Consider the following 18,571-nt stretch of genomic DNA (forward strand, 5'->3'; position numbering starts at 1 on the left):
TTGAGCCTGTAATCGAACCCACAAATGCTGATACTCCAGATACTCAACTAGTCTTTCAAAAACAAGGACATTTCTAAGTGACCCCAAACTTTTGAATGGTAGCGTGTATATATGTGTATATATACAGTATATACAGTTGAAGTCGGAAGTTTACATACACTTAGGTTGCAGTCATTAAAACACATTTTTCAACCACTGCGCAAATTTCTTGTTAACAAACTATAGTTTTGGCAAGTCGGTTAGGACATCTATCTAAGTGCATGACACAAGTAATTTTTCCAACAATTGTTTACAGACAGACTATTTCACTTATAAAATCACTGTATCACAATTCCAGTGGGTAAGAAGTGTACATACACTAAGTTGACTGTGCCTTTAAACAGCTTGGAAAATTCCAGAAAAGTATGTCATGGCTTTAGAAGCTAGGCTAAATGACATAATTTGAGTCAATAGGAGGTGTACCTGGGGATGTATTTCAAGGCCTACCTTCAAACTCAGTGCCTCTTTCCTTGACATTATGGGAAAATCAAAAGAAATCAACCGAGACTTACGAGAAAAAAAATTGTAGACCTCCACCAGTCTGGTTCATCCTTGGGAGCAATTTCCAAATGCCTGAAGGTACCACATTCATCTTTACAAACAATAGTACGCAAGTATTAACACCATGGGACCACGCAGCCGTCATACCACTCAGGAAGGAGACGCGTTCTGTCTCCTAGAGATGAACGTATTTTGTCAGAAAAGTGCAAATCAATCCCAGAACAACAGCAAAGGACGATGTGAAGATGCTGGAGGAAACCGGTACAAAAGTATCTATATCCACAGTAAAACAAGTCCTATATCGACATAACCTGAAAGGCCGCTTAGCAAGGAAGAAGCCACTGCTCCAAAACCGCCATAAAAAAGCCAGACTATGCTTTGCAACTGCACATGGGGACAAAGATCGTACTTTTTAGAGAAATGTCCTCTGGTCTGACGAAACAAAATTAGAACTGTTTGGCCATAATTATCATTGTTATGTTTGGAGGAAAAAGGGGGAGGCTTGCAAGCCGAACAACACCATCCCAACCGTGAAGCATTAGGGTGGCAGCATCATGTTGTGGCTTTGCTGCAGGAGGGACTGGTGCACTTCACAAAATAGATGGCATCATGAGGTAGAAAAATTATGTGGATATATTGAAGCAACATCTCAAGACATCAGTCAGGAAGTTAAAGCTTGGACGCAAATGGGTCTTCCAAATGGACAATGACCCCAAGCATACTTCCAAAGTTGTGGCAAAATGGCTTAAGGACAACAAAGGCAAGGTATTGGAGTGGCCATCACAAAGCCCTGACCTCAATCCTATAGAAAATTTGTGGACAGAACTGAAAAATTGTGTGCGAGCAAGGAGGCCTACAAACCTGACTCAGTTACATCAGTTCTGTCAGGAGGAAGGAGCCAAAATTCACCCAACTTATTGTGGGAAGCTTGTGGAAGGCTACCCAAAACGTTTGACCCAAGTTAAACAATTTAAAGGCAATGCTACCAAATACAAATTAAGTGTATGTAAACTTCTGACCCATTGGGAATGTGATGAAAGAAATAAAAGCTGAAATAAATCATTCTCTCTACTATTATTCTGACATTTCACATTCTTAAAACAAAGTGGTGATCCTAACTGACCTAAAACAGGGAAGGATTAAATGTCAGGAATTGTGAAAAACTTTATTTCAATGTATTTGGCTAAGGTGTACGTAAACTTCCGACTTCAACTGTATATGTATGTACCTGGAGCTTCTAAAGCCATGACATAATTTTATGGAATTTTCCAAGCTGTTTAAAGGCAGTCATCTTAGTGTATGCAAACTTCTGACCAACTGAAATTTTGATAGAGTGAATTATAAGTGAAATAATCTATCTGTAAACAATTGTTGGAAAAACTACTTGTGTCATGCACAAAGTAAATGTCCTAACTGACTTGCCATTTTTTAACAAGAAATTTGTGGAGTGGTTGAAAAACGCGTTTTAATGACTCCAACCTAAGTGTATGTAAACTTCCGACTTCAACTGTATATATAGTCATTATATATGTATGTATACAATAGTCATTTACAACATTAACAATGTCCACACTGTATTTATGATCAATTTGATGTTATTTCAATGGACAAAAAATGTGCTTTTCTTTAAAAAAAAAAATACATTTCTAAGTGACACCAAACTTTTGAATGGTATTCAGACTTTTGAATGGTATTATTCCTTGACTTTTTCTACATTTTGTTACGTTACAGCCTTATTCTAAAATAGATTAAATTGTTTTCCCCCCTCATCAATCTACACACAATACCCCATAATGACAAAGAAAAACACAGGTTTTTAGAAATGTTGGAAAATATATTTTTAAAACCAACTGAAATATCACATTTACATAAGTATTTAGACCCTTTACTCGGTACTTTGTTGAAGCACCTTTGGCAGCGATTACAGCCTCATAATGACGGATTTTTAGAAATGCTTGCTAATTTACAAAAAATGGAAAACATACCTTATTTGCATAAGTATTCAGACCCTTTGCTATGAGACTCACAATTGAGCTCAGGTGCAGCCTGTTTCCATTAATCACTCTTGAGATGTTTCTACAACTGAGCTGGCCGCCCGGCCAAACTGAGCAATTGGGAGGAGGGCCTTGGTTAGGGAGCTGACCAAGAACCTGATGGTCACTCTGACAGAGCGCTAGAGTTCGTCTGTGGAGATGGAAGAACCTTCCAGAAGGACAACCATCTCTGCAGCACTCGGGGCCCATTTGGGGCCTTTATGGTAGAGTGGCCAGACAGAAGCCAGTCCTCAGTAAAAGGCACATGACAGCCCGCTTGGAGTTTGCCAAAAGGAGCCTAAAGCCTCTCAAACCATGAGAAACAATATTCTCTGGTCTGATGAAACCAAGATTGAACTCTTTGGCCTGAATGCCAAGCATCACGTCTGGAGGAAACCTGGCACAATCCCTACGGTGAAGCATTGTGGTGGCAGCATCATGCTGTCGTGATGTTTTTCAGCAGCAGGGACTGGGAGACTAGTCAGAATTGAGGGAAAGATGAACGGAGCAAAGTACAGAGAGATTCTTGATGAAAACCTGCTTCAGAGCGCTCAAGACCTCAGACTGGGGCAAAGGAGCTTCCCCTTCCAACAAGATAATGACCATAATCACACAGCCAGGACAACGCAGGAGTGGCTTCGGGACAAGTCTTTGAATGTCCTTGAGTGGCCCAGCCAGAGCCCGGACTTGAACCCGATCGAACATCTCTTGAGTGACCTGAAAATAGCTGTGCAGCGACGCCCCCCATCCTGACAGAGCTTGAGAGGATCTGCAGAGAAGAATGGGAGAAACTCCCCAAATATAGTTGTGCCAAGCTTGTAGCGTCATACGCAAGAAAACTCAAGGCTGTAATCGCTGCCAAAGGTACTTCAAGAAAGTACTGAGTAAAGGGGTCTGAATACTTATGTAAATGTCATATTTAAAACTTTTTTTGCTTCGTCATTATGGTGTATTGTATGTAGATTGATTAGGGGAAAAAACTATTTAATCCATTTTAGGATAAGGCTGTAATGTAACAAAATTTGAAAAAAGTCAAGGGGTCTGAATACCTTCCAAATGCACTGTATATAATAGAATTTCATTAAATCATATTATTTTAATAATACTAGTACTGTACCTATCTCGGCAGGCTGGTCGGATAGCCAGTCTCACAGGGTCCGTGCTGAATCTTCTGGTGATCCTCATGCTCTCCCGGGTCTACATCTACCTTGCCCAAGTCTTAACGCGTTGGGGTGAGTCAGCAAGTCCGGCTCTTGTCAATCGTCGCTCAGATGGAAGATAAATCTGTGATTTAATTACCAATGTTTGCTCATTCTTTTTGCTTTGTCATATCAACAGAGATGCACCGCACACAGACCAAATATGAGGACATGTTTATTCTCAAGGTCTTCATCTTCCAGTTTGTCAACTTCTACTCCTCCCCAGTCTACATTGCCTTTTTCAAAGGCCGGTGAGTAGATCAAACAACGTCAAGGCACAAATGAGCCGTATGTATTGAAAGGTCCTGTATTTATAGACCCTCACAGTACAATGAAAATGTGGCTCGTCCTCAGCAAACTCCTATGTTTTGCAGGTTTGTTGGTTACCCTGGCAACTACTACAATCTCTTGGGAATACGGAATGAGGATGTGAGTGTTGTTTTTACATACTAAAACGTACTTAACTTCCCAGCAAACAATTTCTAGTTTGCCTTGCATTCCCAGAGTGTTAGTCACAAAGTTACCTGAAAGTTTGCCAGAGATTCCCAGGGATGTTCCCATGACACATCTATAATGTTTTCACCATGAAGGTTTGGTTAACACATTCTAGAAGTGTTTAAAAAAAAAATCATTTTAGATTTTTTTTCTCCAAATGTTCCTATAACCATTATAGTATGTCCTACTAATGTTGATCAAATAATGTTTGTTGTGGCAATTTCAAAAATGTTTTTATTTAACCTTTATTTTGACAGGGAAAACATATTGAGACATAGAAGTCTCTTTTCCAAATGCAACCTGTGTAATACAATATAAAATACACATTAAACACTATACAGTGCATTCGGAAAGTACTCAGATCCCTTCCCCTTTTCCACATTTTGTTACATTACAGCCTTATTCTAAAATTGATATTTTTTTATCCTATTCAATCGAAACACTATACCCTATAATGAAGAAGAGAAAACAGGTTTAGACATTTTTGCTCGTTTATAAAAATAAAAAATAGAAATACCTTATTTACATAAGTATTCAGACCCTTTGCGATGAGATTCGAAATTTAGCTCAAGTGCATCCTGTTTCAATTGACCATCCTTGAGATGTTTCTACAACTTGATTGGAATCCACCTGTGGTAAATTCAATTGATTGGACATGATTTGGAAAGGGACACACCTGTCTATATAAGGTCCCACAGTTGACAGTGCATGTCAGAGCAAAAACCAAGCCATCAGGTCGAAGGAATTGTCCGTACAGCTCTGAGACAGGATTGTGTCGAGGCACAGATCTGGGGAAGGGTACCAACAAAGATTTCTGCAGCATTGGCCTCCATCATTCTTAAATGGAAGAAGTTTGGTACCACCAACACTCTTCCTAGAACTGGCCTTGGTCAGGGAGGTGACCAAGAACTCGATGGTCACTCTGAGAGAGCTCAAGAGTTCCTCTCTGGAGATGGGAGAACCTTCCAGAAGGACAACCATCTTTGCAGCACTCCACCAATCAGGCCTTTATGGTAGTGGCCAGACGGAAGCCACTCCTCAGTAAAAGGCACATGAGTTTGCCAAAAGGCACCTAAAGACTCTCAGACCATGAGAAACAAGATTTTCTGCTCTGATGAAACCAAGATTGAACCTTTTGGCTTGAATGTCAAGCGTCATGTCTGGAGGAAACACCTTTTTATTTATCCATTATTTTACCAGGTAAGTTGACTGAGAACACATTCTCATTTACAGCAACGACCTGGGGAATAGTTACAGGGGAGAGGAGGGGGAGGAATGAGCCAAATGTAAACTGGGGATTATTAGGTGACCATGATGGTTTGAGGGCCAGATTGGGAATTTAGCCAGGGCACCGGGGTTAACACCCCTACTCTTACAATAAGTGCCATGGGATCTTTAATGACCTCAGAGAGTCAGGACACCCGTTTCAACGTCCCATCCGAAAGATGGCACCCTACACAGGGCAGTGTCCCCAATCACTGCCCTGGGGCATTGGGATATTTTTTAGACCAGAGGAAAGAGTGCCTCCTACTGGCCCTCCAACACCACTTCCAGCAGCATCTGGTCTCCCATCCAGGGACTGACCAGAACCAATCCTGCTTAGCTTCAGAAGCAAGCCAGCAGTGGTATGCAGGGTGGTATGCTGCTGGCTTCTGGCATCATCTGGCACCATCCCTACGGTAAAGCATGGTGGTGGTGGCAGCATCATGCTGTGGGGATATTTTTCAGTGGCAGGGACTGGGAGACTAGTCGGGATTGAGGGTTGGATGAATGGAGCAAAGTACAGAGAGATCCTTGATGAAAACCTTAGGACGCTTAGGACGCTCAGGACCTCAGGCTGGGGCAATGGTTCACCTTCCAACAGGACAATGACCCTAAGCACACAGCCAAGACATCGCAGGAGTGACTTCGGGAGTCTCTGAATGTCCTTGAGTGGCCCAGCCAGAGCTTGGACTTGAAACTGATCGAACATCTCTGTAGAGACCTGAAAATAGCTGTGCAGTGACGCTCCCCATCCAACCTGACAGAGCTTGAGAGGATCTGCAGAGAAGAATGGGAGAAACTCCCCAAATACAGGTTTGCCAAGCTTGTAGCGTCATACCCAAGAAGACTCACGGCTGTAATCGCTGCCAAAGGTGTCTCAACAAAGTATTGAGTAAAGAGCCTGAGTACTCATGTGCATATTTTTATACATTTGCAAAAATGTATACAAACCTGTTTTTGCTTTGTCATTATGGGGTATTGTTTTTAGATTGATGAGAAAAAACAATTTAATCAATTTTAGAACAAGGCTGTAACGTAACAACATGTGGAAAAGTCAAGGGGTCTGAATACTTTCCGAATGCACTGTAAGTAGTGAAAAGGACAGGCCCCAAAATCGACCCCTGTTGTACACCTTTATGCACTTCAAGAAATTCAGACTTAACCCCATCCATCACGATTTTTTGAGTTCTGTCACAAAGATAATCATGAAACCAAGAACAGGCGTCAGAGCGCAGGACAACTTATTCAATAAAATAGCATGATCAACAGTATCAAGAGCTTTTGACAGGTCCACAAACAAAGCAGCACATTTCATTTTAGTGTCTAAAGCATTGACAAGATCATTAATAACTAAAGTGGTTGCGGTAATTGTGCTAAGCCCAGGCCTAAACCCTGATTGATTTACATTCAAAATACATTTCTCAGATAACAAAAAGAAAAATGTACATTTACCAAGGATTTGAGAATGTTAGCTAGACAAGGAAGACTTGAAATGGGATGATAAGATTAGATCTCTAATATCCCGCCCTTATGGAGTGGCAGCACAAGAGCTGGTTTCCATACTTTTAGAAAATTTCCTGATAACAATGTTAAATAAACATTTGGGTTATTGAGCCAAAAATGATGGGCGCTGCACACTAAAGCAGACCAGGATCCAATTTGTCGGCCCCTGTGGATTTGTTATTGCTCTCAAAGCGTCCAGGACTCTCAGCCCAATATCATTGTGAATACACTTAGAAGTTCTTACAAAGAGATAAAACGGTGATTAATGATGGCATTTATTTCTGTAAAGAGGCTAGTGTCTGAATTAATTTGTTGTGGCAGAGAGGAAGTTGAACCCTTCAGGATTTTCCAGTTTTCCAGAATTTAGCTGGGTTCCTATTACAATCTGAAAGAGCGATTACACAGATTTAGCCTTTCTGATTTTTATCAGTTGCTTAAAAGCTTGCCAGTCCGGGCATAAGCCTGTGTTCCTGGCCTTGACCCAAGCATCATCTCTTTTATAAATGACTTTGATAATTCCGGAGTGTACCAGGAATCCGATCTACCGTTAACCCTTACGTTTTTGAAAGGAGCATGATTATCCACAATAGTATTGAATACATCTGCAAAGAGACTCAAAGCTAAATCAGTTTCAGGGATAGCTACAATCAAGGTCACTAAAATAAAGATCATGTAAAAAAGCCTGTTCACTGAAGTTTTTAAAGTTCCTCTTTGTGATGACAAGAGGCACAACTGGGCAATGATCACTAATGTCTTGGGAGAAAACACCAGTAGAAACATATTTCTCTGGTGTATTCATTAAAATAAGATGAAGCAAAGAGGACTTTGAAGGATCTCTAGGGTTGGAGAGTGTAGGCTTAGTCACCAGCTGTGTTAGGTTTTGATAATTACACATGTTTATTATATTGTCTGAAGCACTTTTAATCATAATTTAGGTCACCCAGGATAAACACTTCTTTAGTAAATTACATGTAAACTTAGTAAACTACATGACCAAAAGTATGTGGACACTTGGTCGTCAACATCTCATTCCAAAACCATGGGCATTAATATGGAAGTTAGTCCCCCCTCTGCTGCCTCCACTCTTCTGGGAAGGCTTTCCACAAGATGTTGGAACACTGCTGCGGGGACTTGCTTCCAAGAGCATTAGTGAGGTCAGGCACTGATGTTGGGCGATTAGGCCTGGCTCGCAGTCGGCGTTCCAAAGTTGTTCGATGGAGTTGAGGTCAGGGCCCTGTCTCCCACCCGATCTTGACAAATCATTTCTGTATGGACCTCACTTTGTGCATGGGGGCATTGTCATGCTCAAACAGGAAAGAGCCTTCCCTAAACGGTTGCCACCAAGTTGGAAGCACAGAATCATCTAGAATGTCATTGAATGTTGCAGCGGTAAGATTTCCCTTCACTGGAACTAAGGGGCCTAGTCCAAACCATGAATAACAGCCCCAGACCATTATTCCTCCTCCACCAAACTTTACATTGGTGAAGTGTGATTCATCACTCCAGAGAACGCGTTTCCACTGCTCCAGAGTCCAATGGCGGCGAGCTTTACGCCACTCCAGCAGCGCTTGGCATTGCGCATTGTGTTTTTAGGCTTGTGCGTGGCTGCTCGGCCATGGAAACCCATTTCATGAAGCTCCTGACGAACAGTACTTGTGCTGGCGTTGCTTCCAGAGGACTTTGGAACTCGGTAGTGAGTGTTGCAACCGAGGACAACCGATTTTTACGCACTACGCGCTTCAGCCCTTGGCAGTCCCATTCTGTGAGCTTGCGTGGCCTACCAGATTGCGTCTGAGCTGCTGTTGCTCCTAGACGTCTCCACTTCCTTCATAACAGCACTTACAGTTGACCGGGGCAGCTCTAGCTGGGCTGAAATTTGACAAACTGAGTAGTTGGAAAGGTGGCATCCTATGGTGATGCCACGATGAAACTCATTGAGCTCTTCATTAAGTCCATTCTACTGCCAATGTTTGTCTATGGAGATTGCATGTCTGTGTGATTTTATACACCTGTCAGCAATGGTTGTGGCTGAAATAGCCGAATCCACTAATTTGAAGGGGTGTCGACATCTAGTGTATATAGTGTAGTTAACTCCTCGAGTGCACTAAGGTTAGCCGAGGGAGGATGTTAGACTCCTATAACAGTTATGGATACATTTTTCCCAGACAAAGGCTTAAAGATAGTAGCTCAGATTTTAGGGCAAGTGTCTCTGATTGGGGATCAAATTTAGGCAGCCATTTCCCCACTGTGTTTTGTGGGATCTTCTTTTTGCGTTGATGCCTGTGAGCACTCCAGAACATTTCGTTTGTTCTTTATTGTTGTTTGTGCGGTTCACTTCAAATAAAATGTCGAACTGATTTCACGCTGCGCTTTGGTCCGAATGTTCTTACGGAAATCGTGACAAATAGGCAGTTGATATTGATATATAGTAGTTGGTATGGCTATAAGATTGCATAGGAACTGCACCACTTGGTCTATCTCTATTAGTAATAGAGGAAGGAGAAGAAATTGGAATTACTTTTCCAAGGTTAGCACCATAAGGCCATAGGGCCACAGTCCATGTCAATATGAGGAAGTCTCAGAGTAACCAATTATTATAAACTGACTTACATGGGCTTTGGTTGCTATCGTGCAACAGCCCAAGCCCTCTACGTGATTTGAAAACCAAGTGGTTATTCAAGTTTATGGAATTCACATTTGAACGAAAAACACTGGATGAGCAGACCACAGTGAGATCCTCTTTTGAGCTAACAATAGCAGATCTAATAGCTGGAGCCTCAGACACCCTCAAGGCCTGATGTGTGAGGGAGCCCGGGAGGTACGGGCCTATGCTAGAAACCCCTGAGTTGGACCCTCAGGAGACAGGGTAGAGGACCAAGGACCAGGAATCTCTGGAAGCAGATGGGAGAAACTGTTGGTCAGCATGATGGGATAAAGTCATTTCAGCCCCATTCACCAAAGACCGCTGCCTTGCGCTGGGCTCACGGTGTGTGACATGACTCCACTGGGATGCAGGATCGCCAGCTCCTCCTAAAGCGTCCTTGCTCCTTTATTCTCCAAGGGGGGTGGGGGGTGGGTGCCAGGATGGGAGATCGGTGTAGGATGGGAAGAGCGGGTGAGATGGGAGGGGAGAGGTGACTTCACTAAGGTGGGGTCACTGCAGGGCAGCCCTGGCCTGTCAGTCAGAGAGTGGCGACATGGTGAAGAGGCAGTCAAATCAAATCAAATGTATTTATAAAGCCCTTCGTACATCAGCTGATATCTCAAAGTGCTGTACAGAAACCCAGCCTAAAACCCCAAACAGCAAGCAATGCAGGTGTAGAAGCACGGTGGCTAGGAAAAACTCTCTAGAAAGGCCAGAACCTAGGAAGAAACCTAGAGAGGAACCAGGCTATGAGGGGTGGCCAGTCCTCTTCTGGCTGTGCCGGGTGGAGATTATAACAGAACATGGCCAAGATGTTCAAATGTTCATAAATGACCAGCATGGTCAACTAATAACAATCACAGTAGTTGTCGAGGGTGCAACAGGTCAGCACCTCAGGAGTAAATGTCAGTTGGCTTTTCATAGCCGATCATTAAGAGTATCTCTACCGCTCCTGCGGTCTCTAGAGAGTTGAAAACAGCAGGACTGGGACAGATAGCACGTCCGGTGAACAGGTCAGGGTTCCATAGCCGCATGCAGAACAGTTGAAACTGGAGCAGCAGCACGGCCAGGTGGACTGGGGACAGCAAGGAGTCATCCTGCCAGGTAGTCCTGAGGCATGGTCCTAGGGCTCAGGTCCTCGGAGAGAGAGAAAGAAAGAGAGAAAGAGAGAATTAGAGAGAGCATACTTAAATTCACACAGGACACCGGATAAGACAGGAGAAGTACTCCAGGTATAACAGACTGACCCTAGCCCCCCGACACATAAACTACTGCAGCATAAATACTGGAGGCTGAGACAGGAGGGGTCAGGAGACACTGTGGCCCCAACTGATGAAACCCCCGGACAGGGCCAAACAGGAAGGATATAACCCCACCCACTTTGCCTAAGTGAGTTTCAGATATTGTCAGAATATGAATGTCATCTGTTACTAGCAAATTATTAATTTCATGAACCTTGTTTCTTAAGCTACATATGTTTAACGTGGGCTACTTCGAGCAATTTTGTGTATATCCAAGATGGTGCAGCAGTAAGGTATATTCAGTCTTTTCATTTTTTTGAATACATTTCATTATATTTCAATCTCTTTTTTCCATTTTCGAATTAAATATACCTTCCTGCAACCCGCCTCACCCAATGTGGTACGGATCAGCTTTTTTTTAACATTAGAACTGGAACCTCCATCAGGAGCTAGCCAGCTAATTAGCTACTAACTATTTAGTCATTGTTAGCCACTGCTAGTGGTCTTTACCTTTAGCTAGGACACCAGCCGCTTTAGCCCGGATAACACCTGCCAGTCTGCACAGCACGATATCAGCCCTGAGCATATCGGACTGCCTTTTTTCCCCACTACATCACCGGATTCCTGCCGCAAGCTCTGGACCATTACACCGGATCTTTGCAGCTAGCTAGCTGCTACCGAGTGGCTATTTCGGCTAACGCCCGTGTCCATGCACCAGTTAGCCTCGAGCTAGGCCCATCTCCCGGCTAGCAAATGAAGTACACCAAATACAATGCCTCTCTAGCCAATTGGCCTGGACCCTTTGTCGACACAGAGCTCCGCCGATCCATCACGACTGGTCTGCTGATCTGCTGACGTAATTCAGCCGATGTGCTCTCAACCGGCCTCTGCATCGTGGATGTGGTGAAGATCCACCTTCTAGCCCCGGCCTGCTAGCTTCCTGAACGCCTGTGTCTCCCGCTCACCTAGCGTAGTAATTGACTACCGAACAGCTCCCTGTTTCATCTATTGCTGCTCATTGGACCCTATGATCACTCAGCTACACAGCTGATGCCTGCTGGACTGTTCATTAACACGGTACTTCATTTTGTTTATCTGTCGGCCCCAGCCTCCAACTCAGGCCCTGTGTGTAGCTAACTGACCCTCTCCGCCGATTCATCACCATTTACCCGCTGTTGTTGTTTTAGCTGTTTACCCGTTGTTGTCTCACCCGTTGTTGTCTTAGCTCTCCCAATCAACACCTGTGATTGCTTTATGCCTCTCTCTAATGTCATTATGCCTTGTATACTGTTGTTAAGGGCAGCTCTCATTGTTTTAATTTTCTGCGGAATCCCTAGTCCTGCTCAACATAACTCAGAAAGCTCCCTTGTCCCACCCCCCACACATGCGGAGACCGCACCTAGCTTAACTGGCGCCTACAGAGACGCAACCTCTCTCATCGTCACTCAATGCCTAGGTTTACCCCCACTGTACTCACACCCTACCATACCCTTGTCTGTACACTACGCCCTGAATCTATCCTACCACGCCCAGAAACCTGCTCCTTTTATTCTCTGTTCCTAAAGCACTAGACAACCAGTTCTTATAGCCTTTAGCCGTACCCTCATCCTACTCCTACTCTGTTCCTCTGGTGATGTAGAGGTTAAGCCAGGCCCTGTGTGTCCCCAGGTGCTCTCATTTGTTGACTTCTGCAACCGTAAAAGCCTTGGGTTCATGCATGTTAACATCAGAAGCCTCCTCCCCAAGTTTGCTTTATTCACTGCTTTAGCACACTCCGTCAACCCTGATGTCCTAGCCGTGTCTAAATCCTGGCTTACGAAGGCCACCAAAAATTCTGAAACTTCCATCCCCAATTACAACATTTTCTGTCAAGACAGAACTGCTAAATGGGGCAGAATTGCAATCTACTGTAGAGATAGCCTGCAGAGTTCTGTCATACTATCCAGGTCTATGCCCAAACAGTTCAAGCTTTTACATTTAAAGATCCATCTCTCCAGAAATAAGTCCCTCACCATTGCCGCTTGCTATAGACCCCCCTCAGCTCCCAGCTGTGCCCTGGACACCATATGTGAATTGATTGCCCCCCATCTATTGTCAGAGTTCGTACTGCTAGGTGACCTAAATTGGGATATGCTTAACACCCCGGCCGTCCTACAATCTAAGCTAGATGCCCTCAATCTCACTCAAATTATCAAGGAACCTAACCAGGTACAACCCCAAATAAGTAAACATGGGCCCCCTCATAGATATCATCCTGACCAACTTGCCCTCTAAATACACCTCTGCTGTTTTTAACCAGGATCTCAGCAATCACTGCCTCATTGCCTACGTCCGTTATGGGTCTGCGGTCAAATGACCACCCCTCATCACTGTCAAACGCTCCCTAAAACACTTCTGCGAGCAGGCCTTTCTAATCGACCTGGCACGTGTATCCTGGAAGGATATTGACCTCATCTGTCTGTAGAGGATGCCTGGTTGTTCTTTAAAAGTGCTTTCCTCACCAACTTAAATAAGCATGCCCCTTTCAAAAAATGTAGAACTAAGAACAGATATAGCCCTTGGTTCACTCCAGACTTGTTTGCTCTTGACCAGCACAAAAACACCCTGTGGCATACTGCACTAGCATCGAACTGTCCCCGCGATATGCAACTTTTCAAGGAAGTCAGGAACCAATATACACAGTCAGTTAGGAAAGCAAAGGCTAGCTTTTTCAAAGAGAAATGTGCATCCTGCAGCACTAATTCTAAAAAGTTTTGGGACACTAAAGTCCAAGGAGAATAAGAGTACCTCCTCTCAGCTGCCCACTGCACTGAGACTAGGAAACTGTTACCACTGATAAATCCACGATAATCGAGAATTTCAATAAGCATTTCTCTACGGCTGGCCATGCTTTCCACCTGGCTGACCCAACACCGGCCAACAGTTCTGCAACCCCCGCAGCAACTGGCCCAAGCCCCCCCCCCCCGCATCTCCTTCACCCAAATCCAGACATCCTTCACTACAAATCAGCTGGGCTAGACAATATGGACCCACTCTTCCTAAAATTATCTGCCGCCATTGTTGCAACCCCTATTACTAGTCTGTTCAACCTCTCTTTCGTATCGTCTGAGATTCCTAAAGATTGGAAAGTGGCCGCGGTCATCCCCCTCTTCAAAGAGGGGGACACTCTAGACCAAAACTGTTACAGACCTATATCCATCCTGCCCTGCCTTTCTAAAGTCTTCGAAATCCAAGTGAACAAACAGATCACCAACCATTTCGAATCCCACCGTACCTTCTCCGCTATGCAATCTGGTTTCCGAGTTGGTCACGGGTGCACCTCAGCCACCCCTTAATGATATCATAACCGCCATCAAGAAAAGACAGTACTGTGCAGCCATCTTCATCGACCTGACCAAGGCTTTTGACTCTGTCAATCACCTTATTCTTATCGGCAGACTCAACGACCTTGGTTTCTCTAATGCCTCTCTAATGCCTTGCCTGGTTCACTAACTACTTCTCAGATAGAGTTCAGTGTGTCATATCGGAGGGCCTGTTGTCCGGACCTCTGGCAGTCTCTATGGGGGTGCCACAGGGTTCAATCCTCGGGCCGACTCTTTTCTCTCTATATATCAATGATGTCGCTCTTGCTGCTGGTGATTCTTTCCTCCACCTTTACGCAGACGACACCATTCTGTATACATCTGGCCCTTCTTTGGAAACTGTGTTAACAAACCTCCAAACGAGCTTCAACGCCATACAGCACTCCTTCCATGGCCTCCAACTGCTCTTAAATACTAGTAAAACGAAATGCATGCTCTTCAACCGATTGCTGCCCGCACCCACCCGCCCAACTAGCATCACCACTCTGGACGGTTCTGACTTAGAATATGTGGACAACTATAAATACCTAGGTGTCTGACTAGACTGTAAACTCTCCTTCCAGAATCACATTAAGCATCTCCAATCCAAAGTTAAATCTAGAATCAGCTTCCTATTTCGCAAACAAAACCTCCTTCACTCATGCTGCCAAACATACCCTCGTAAAACTGACTATCCTACCGATCCTTGACTTCGGCGATTTCATTTACAAAATAGCCTCCAAAACTCTACTCAGCAAATTGGATGCAGTCTATCACAGTGTCGTCCGATTTGTCACCAAAGCCCCATATACTACCCACCACTGCGACCTGTATGCTCTCGTTGGCTGGTCCTCGCTACATATTCGTCGCAATCCCACTGGCTCCAGGTCATCTACAAGTCTTTGCTAGGTATAGCTCTGCCTTATGTCATCTCACTGGTCACCATAGCAACACCCACCCGTAGCACACGTTCCAGCAGGTATATTTCACTTATCATCCAAGACGCCATTTTGGAAGTATTCAGTTAAAATCCACGCAAATAAAAAAGGTTGGCGAGGAATCAGCTTAAAATCAGTCAATCCACAGTGTGATAGTCAGTTTGAATCACACAGTTTGTAGGATCACCACAGTTATAGGCAGCAAGCCAGAACCCAACCATAGACTAAAAGGCAGCACTAGGACCCACAATCAACACAACCAAGGCACAAAACTGGCCAACATAACAACAGCAAGGAGAGAGGGGTGACTTACTGGATGCAATTAAATGCTGGGGCCCATCAAAACAGCAACACATGTTACCAGTATTATAGCCAGGAGAGAAGCACCTTGGAGGGGATGTAGTTTCCAGTACAGGCCGGTGGAAAGCCAGAAGGGTGGCAAGCGCTACACGGGGCTGCGGGAGAGTCGAAAAGGGTAAATCCAAGTGGAGTTCAAGTTTGGTAGTTGTCCAAAAACATCCAATGCACAATGTCAAGTGGAAAGATGAAAGCCACAGTAGGCAGGTGTTTTCTCAGATCATGTCCCAGTGCAGGGTAGGGTGCCCAGGTATATCCAAGTAGGCCTCAAGAGATTCATAGTTCTGTTTTGTATGGGATGCTGCCATGCTAAGGGACCTGTAGCAATGTTCACTGTTTGCTGGGATGTACCTTTGCTGTCTTTATCAGCCTGTGAGTGTGTGTGTGTGTGTGTGTGTGTGTGTGTGTGTGTGTGTGTGTGTGTGTGTGTGTGTGTGTGTGTGTGTGTGTGTGTGTGTGTGTGTGTGTGTGTGTGTGTGTGTGTGTGTGTGCGTGCATGCGTGCCTGTGTGCATAACCTGTCAGTGTGTATTGTTGTTTGCAGTGCGGTGCTGGGGGCTGTCTCATTGAACTGGCCCAGGAGCTACTGGTCATCATGGTGGGAAAACAGGTCATCAACAACATTCAGGAGTTTATCATGCCGTGAGTCGTGTAATCCTACAGCTTCCCCCAGTTTTGTCTAAAATCCAATCACAATCTCAATACACTTGGGAAAAACTGGTTGAATCAATGTTGTTTCCATGTCATTTCAACAAGAAAATTAAATGCGATGACGCTGAATCAATGTTGAAAACTGATTGGATTTGTCTTTTTTTCCACCCAATTTTTTACCTAAATCCAATGACACGGTGACATTTTCTGTTGATTTAATGTTGAATTCATATTAGTTGACGACAAATCAACCAAATGTCAATTTAAACTACGTTTGATGAACTGACATCTGTGCCCGGTGGGAGTAAGTTATTGTAATGGTCTTGCCCACATAAAGGACCTATGCACTGCTTCTGTGCTCGTTAAGGTAAAATCTCTCTCCTTTTGATAGAAAACTAAAGGCTTGGTGGCAGAAGCGCAAGATCCATCCTAAGGTTAGAGCTGAAGATGGGAAGGTGAAAGAGGGAGGACAGACACAGGATGCTGCACCCTGGGAGACCGACTATGAGCTCCTGCTGTGTGAGGGACTGTTCGATGAATATCTGGAAATGGGTGAGTGGGCAATAGGGCACACAATGTTTTAAAACTATTTTAAATGGAAAATGCAATCGTCGATTTCTTATTGGACAAGGAATTACTCTTGTGATTTTTGTTACTCTTGTATAAGTGAGGTTATCTGGGTAACTGGCATTGACACGAACCCTAACATTTGAAATAGACAGGAGTCTGTGTGCGATCATTGATGGAGAAACACAGTTGAAACCCCTAGGTCTTGACAATATGATTCTACTAAGCCGTTGAGGAGAATTAGCTTCCCACGTGCTCTACTTCCCCCAGTCAATGTAACTGTCCCCTCATCCCAAAGATTAATGTGCCATGTAGGTAATAAACATTGCTGTGCAGAACCTACTCGGACTGTGTAATCCATAACCCAAATGAATGAATTCACTTGCTCTGGAGGATAATATACAGAATATACAGTACACGTCGTGTACAATACATTAAGAAGACCTTCCTTATATTGAGTTGCAACCCCCCTTTTGCCCTCAGAACAGCCTCAATTTGTCGGGGCATGGACTCTACAAGGTGTCGAAAGCGTTCTACTGGGATGCTGGCCCATGTTGACTCCAATGCTTCCCACAATTGTGTCAAGTTGTCTGGGTGTATTTTGGGTGGTGGACCATTCTTAAGGCACACAGGAAACTGTTGAGCGTGGAAAATTCAGCAGCTACAAATCAGTGCGCCTTGCCATACCCCGTTCAAAGGCATCCTCTGAATAGTACACACAACCGTGTCTCAATTGTCTCGAGGCTTAAAAATCCTTCTTTAACCTGTCTCCTCCCCTTCATCTAAGTGGATTTAACAAATTACATTAATAAGGGATCCTATTTTTCACATTGAATTAACTTGGTCAGTCTATATTGTGGAAAGAGCAAGTGTTCTTAATGTTTTGTACAATCAAAGTATTTATACCCCTTGACTTATTCTACATTTTGTTGTGTCACAGCCTGAATTCAAAATTGGTTAAAAAAAATATTAATCTTCTCACCCATCTACACACAATACCCCATAATTACAAAGTGAAAAGATGTTTGTATTGCAAATGAAATACAGAAATAACTATTTTACATAAGTATTCACACAGTCAATACTTTGCAGAAGCACCTTTGGCAGCGATTACAGCTCATAAGAGCTTTCCACACCTGGATTGTGCAACATCTTTTCAGAATTCTTTGAGCTCTGTTAAATTGGTTGTTTATCATTGCTATACAACCATTTTCAGATCTTGCAATAGATTTTCAAGTAGATTTAAAACTGTAACAGCCACTCAGGAACATTCACTGTCTTCTTGGTAAGCAGTGTAAATTTGGCCTTGTGTTTTAGGTTATTATAGATTTTCTTTTAAGATTTTGCCTGTGCTTAGCTCCATTCAATTAATTTTTTATTCTGAAAAACTCCCTCTGAGTACAAGAATACCCATAACATGATGCAGCCACCACTATTCTTGAAAATATGGAGAGTGGTACTCAGTAATGTGTTGTATTGGATTTGCCCCAAACCGTTAATTGATTTGGCACATTTTTTGCTGTATTACATTAGTGCCTTGTTGTAAACAGGCATAGCCGCAGGAAATAGTTTTGGGGATGCAGAAAAAAGGACCAGTAAAGGCCCAGTGCACTATTTTTGTGAAAACTGAAATGGTCTATTCATTCCTTTTACATTTAACTCAGCCAGATCGTCACATCACATCATCACAAACCACTTGATGTGTCAATGTACTCAATTACTGTATTGTGTATCGATTTTCTTCATTTTTAAAATTCTTTATTTAACTAGGCAAGTCAATTAAGAACAAATTCATATTTT

General features: G+C 43.5%; 1 protein-coding gene across 1 annotated transcript in view; it reads left to right on the plus strand.

Moving 5' to 3' along the window:
- The window catches only part of ano7 (anoctamin 7), a 48,215-nt gene that overhangs the window by 19,277 nt on the left and 10,367 nt on the right, over window positions 1-18,571 (plus strand). Inside the window, exons 14-18 of the mRNA XM_038961895.1 lie at window positions 3,703-3,805; window positions 3,912-4,023; window positions 4,147-4,201; window positions 16,098-16,195; window positions 16,596-16,756. Coding sequence (XP_038817823.1) covers window positions 3,703-3,805; window positions 3,912-4,023; window positions 4,147-4,201; window positions 16,098-16,195; window positions 16,596-16,756 — 529 coding nt within the window. The remainder of the gene's footprint in view (window positions 1-3,702; window positions 3,806-3,911; window positions 4,024-4,146; window positions 4,202-16,097; window positions 16,196-16,595; window positions 16,757-18,571) is intronic.

Source organism: Salvelinus namaycush, chromosome 23 (genome assembly GCF_016432855.1).
Source record: "Salvelinus namaycush isolate Seneca chromosome 23, SaNama_1.0, whole genome shotgun sequence".
In the NCBI taxonomy this organism is placed as follows: domain Eukaryota; kingdom Metazoa; phylum Chordata; class Actinopteri; order Salmoniformes; family Salmonidae; genus Salvelinus; species Salvelinus namaycush.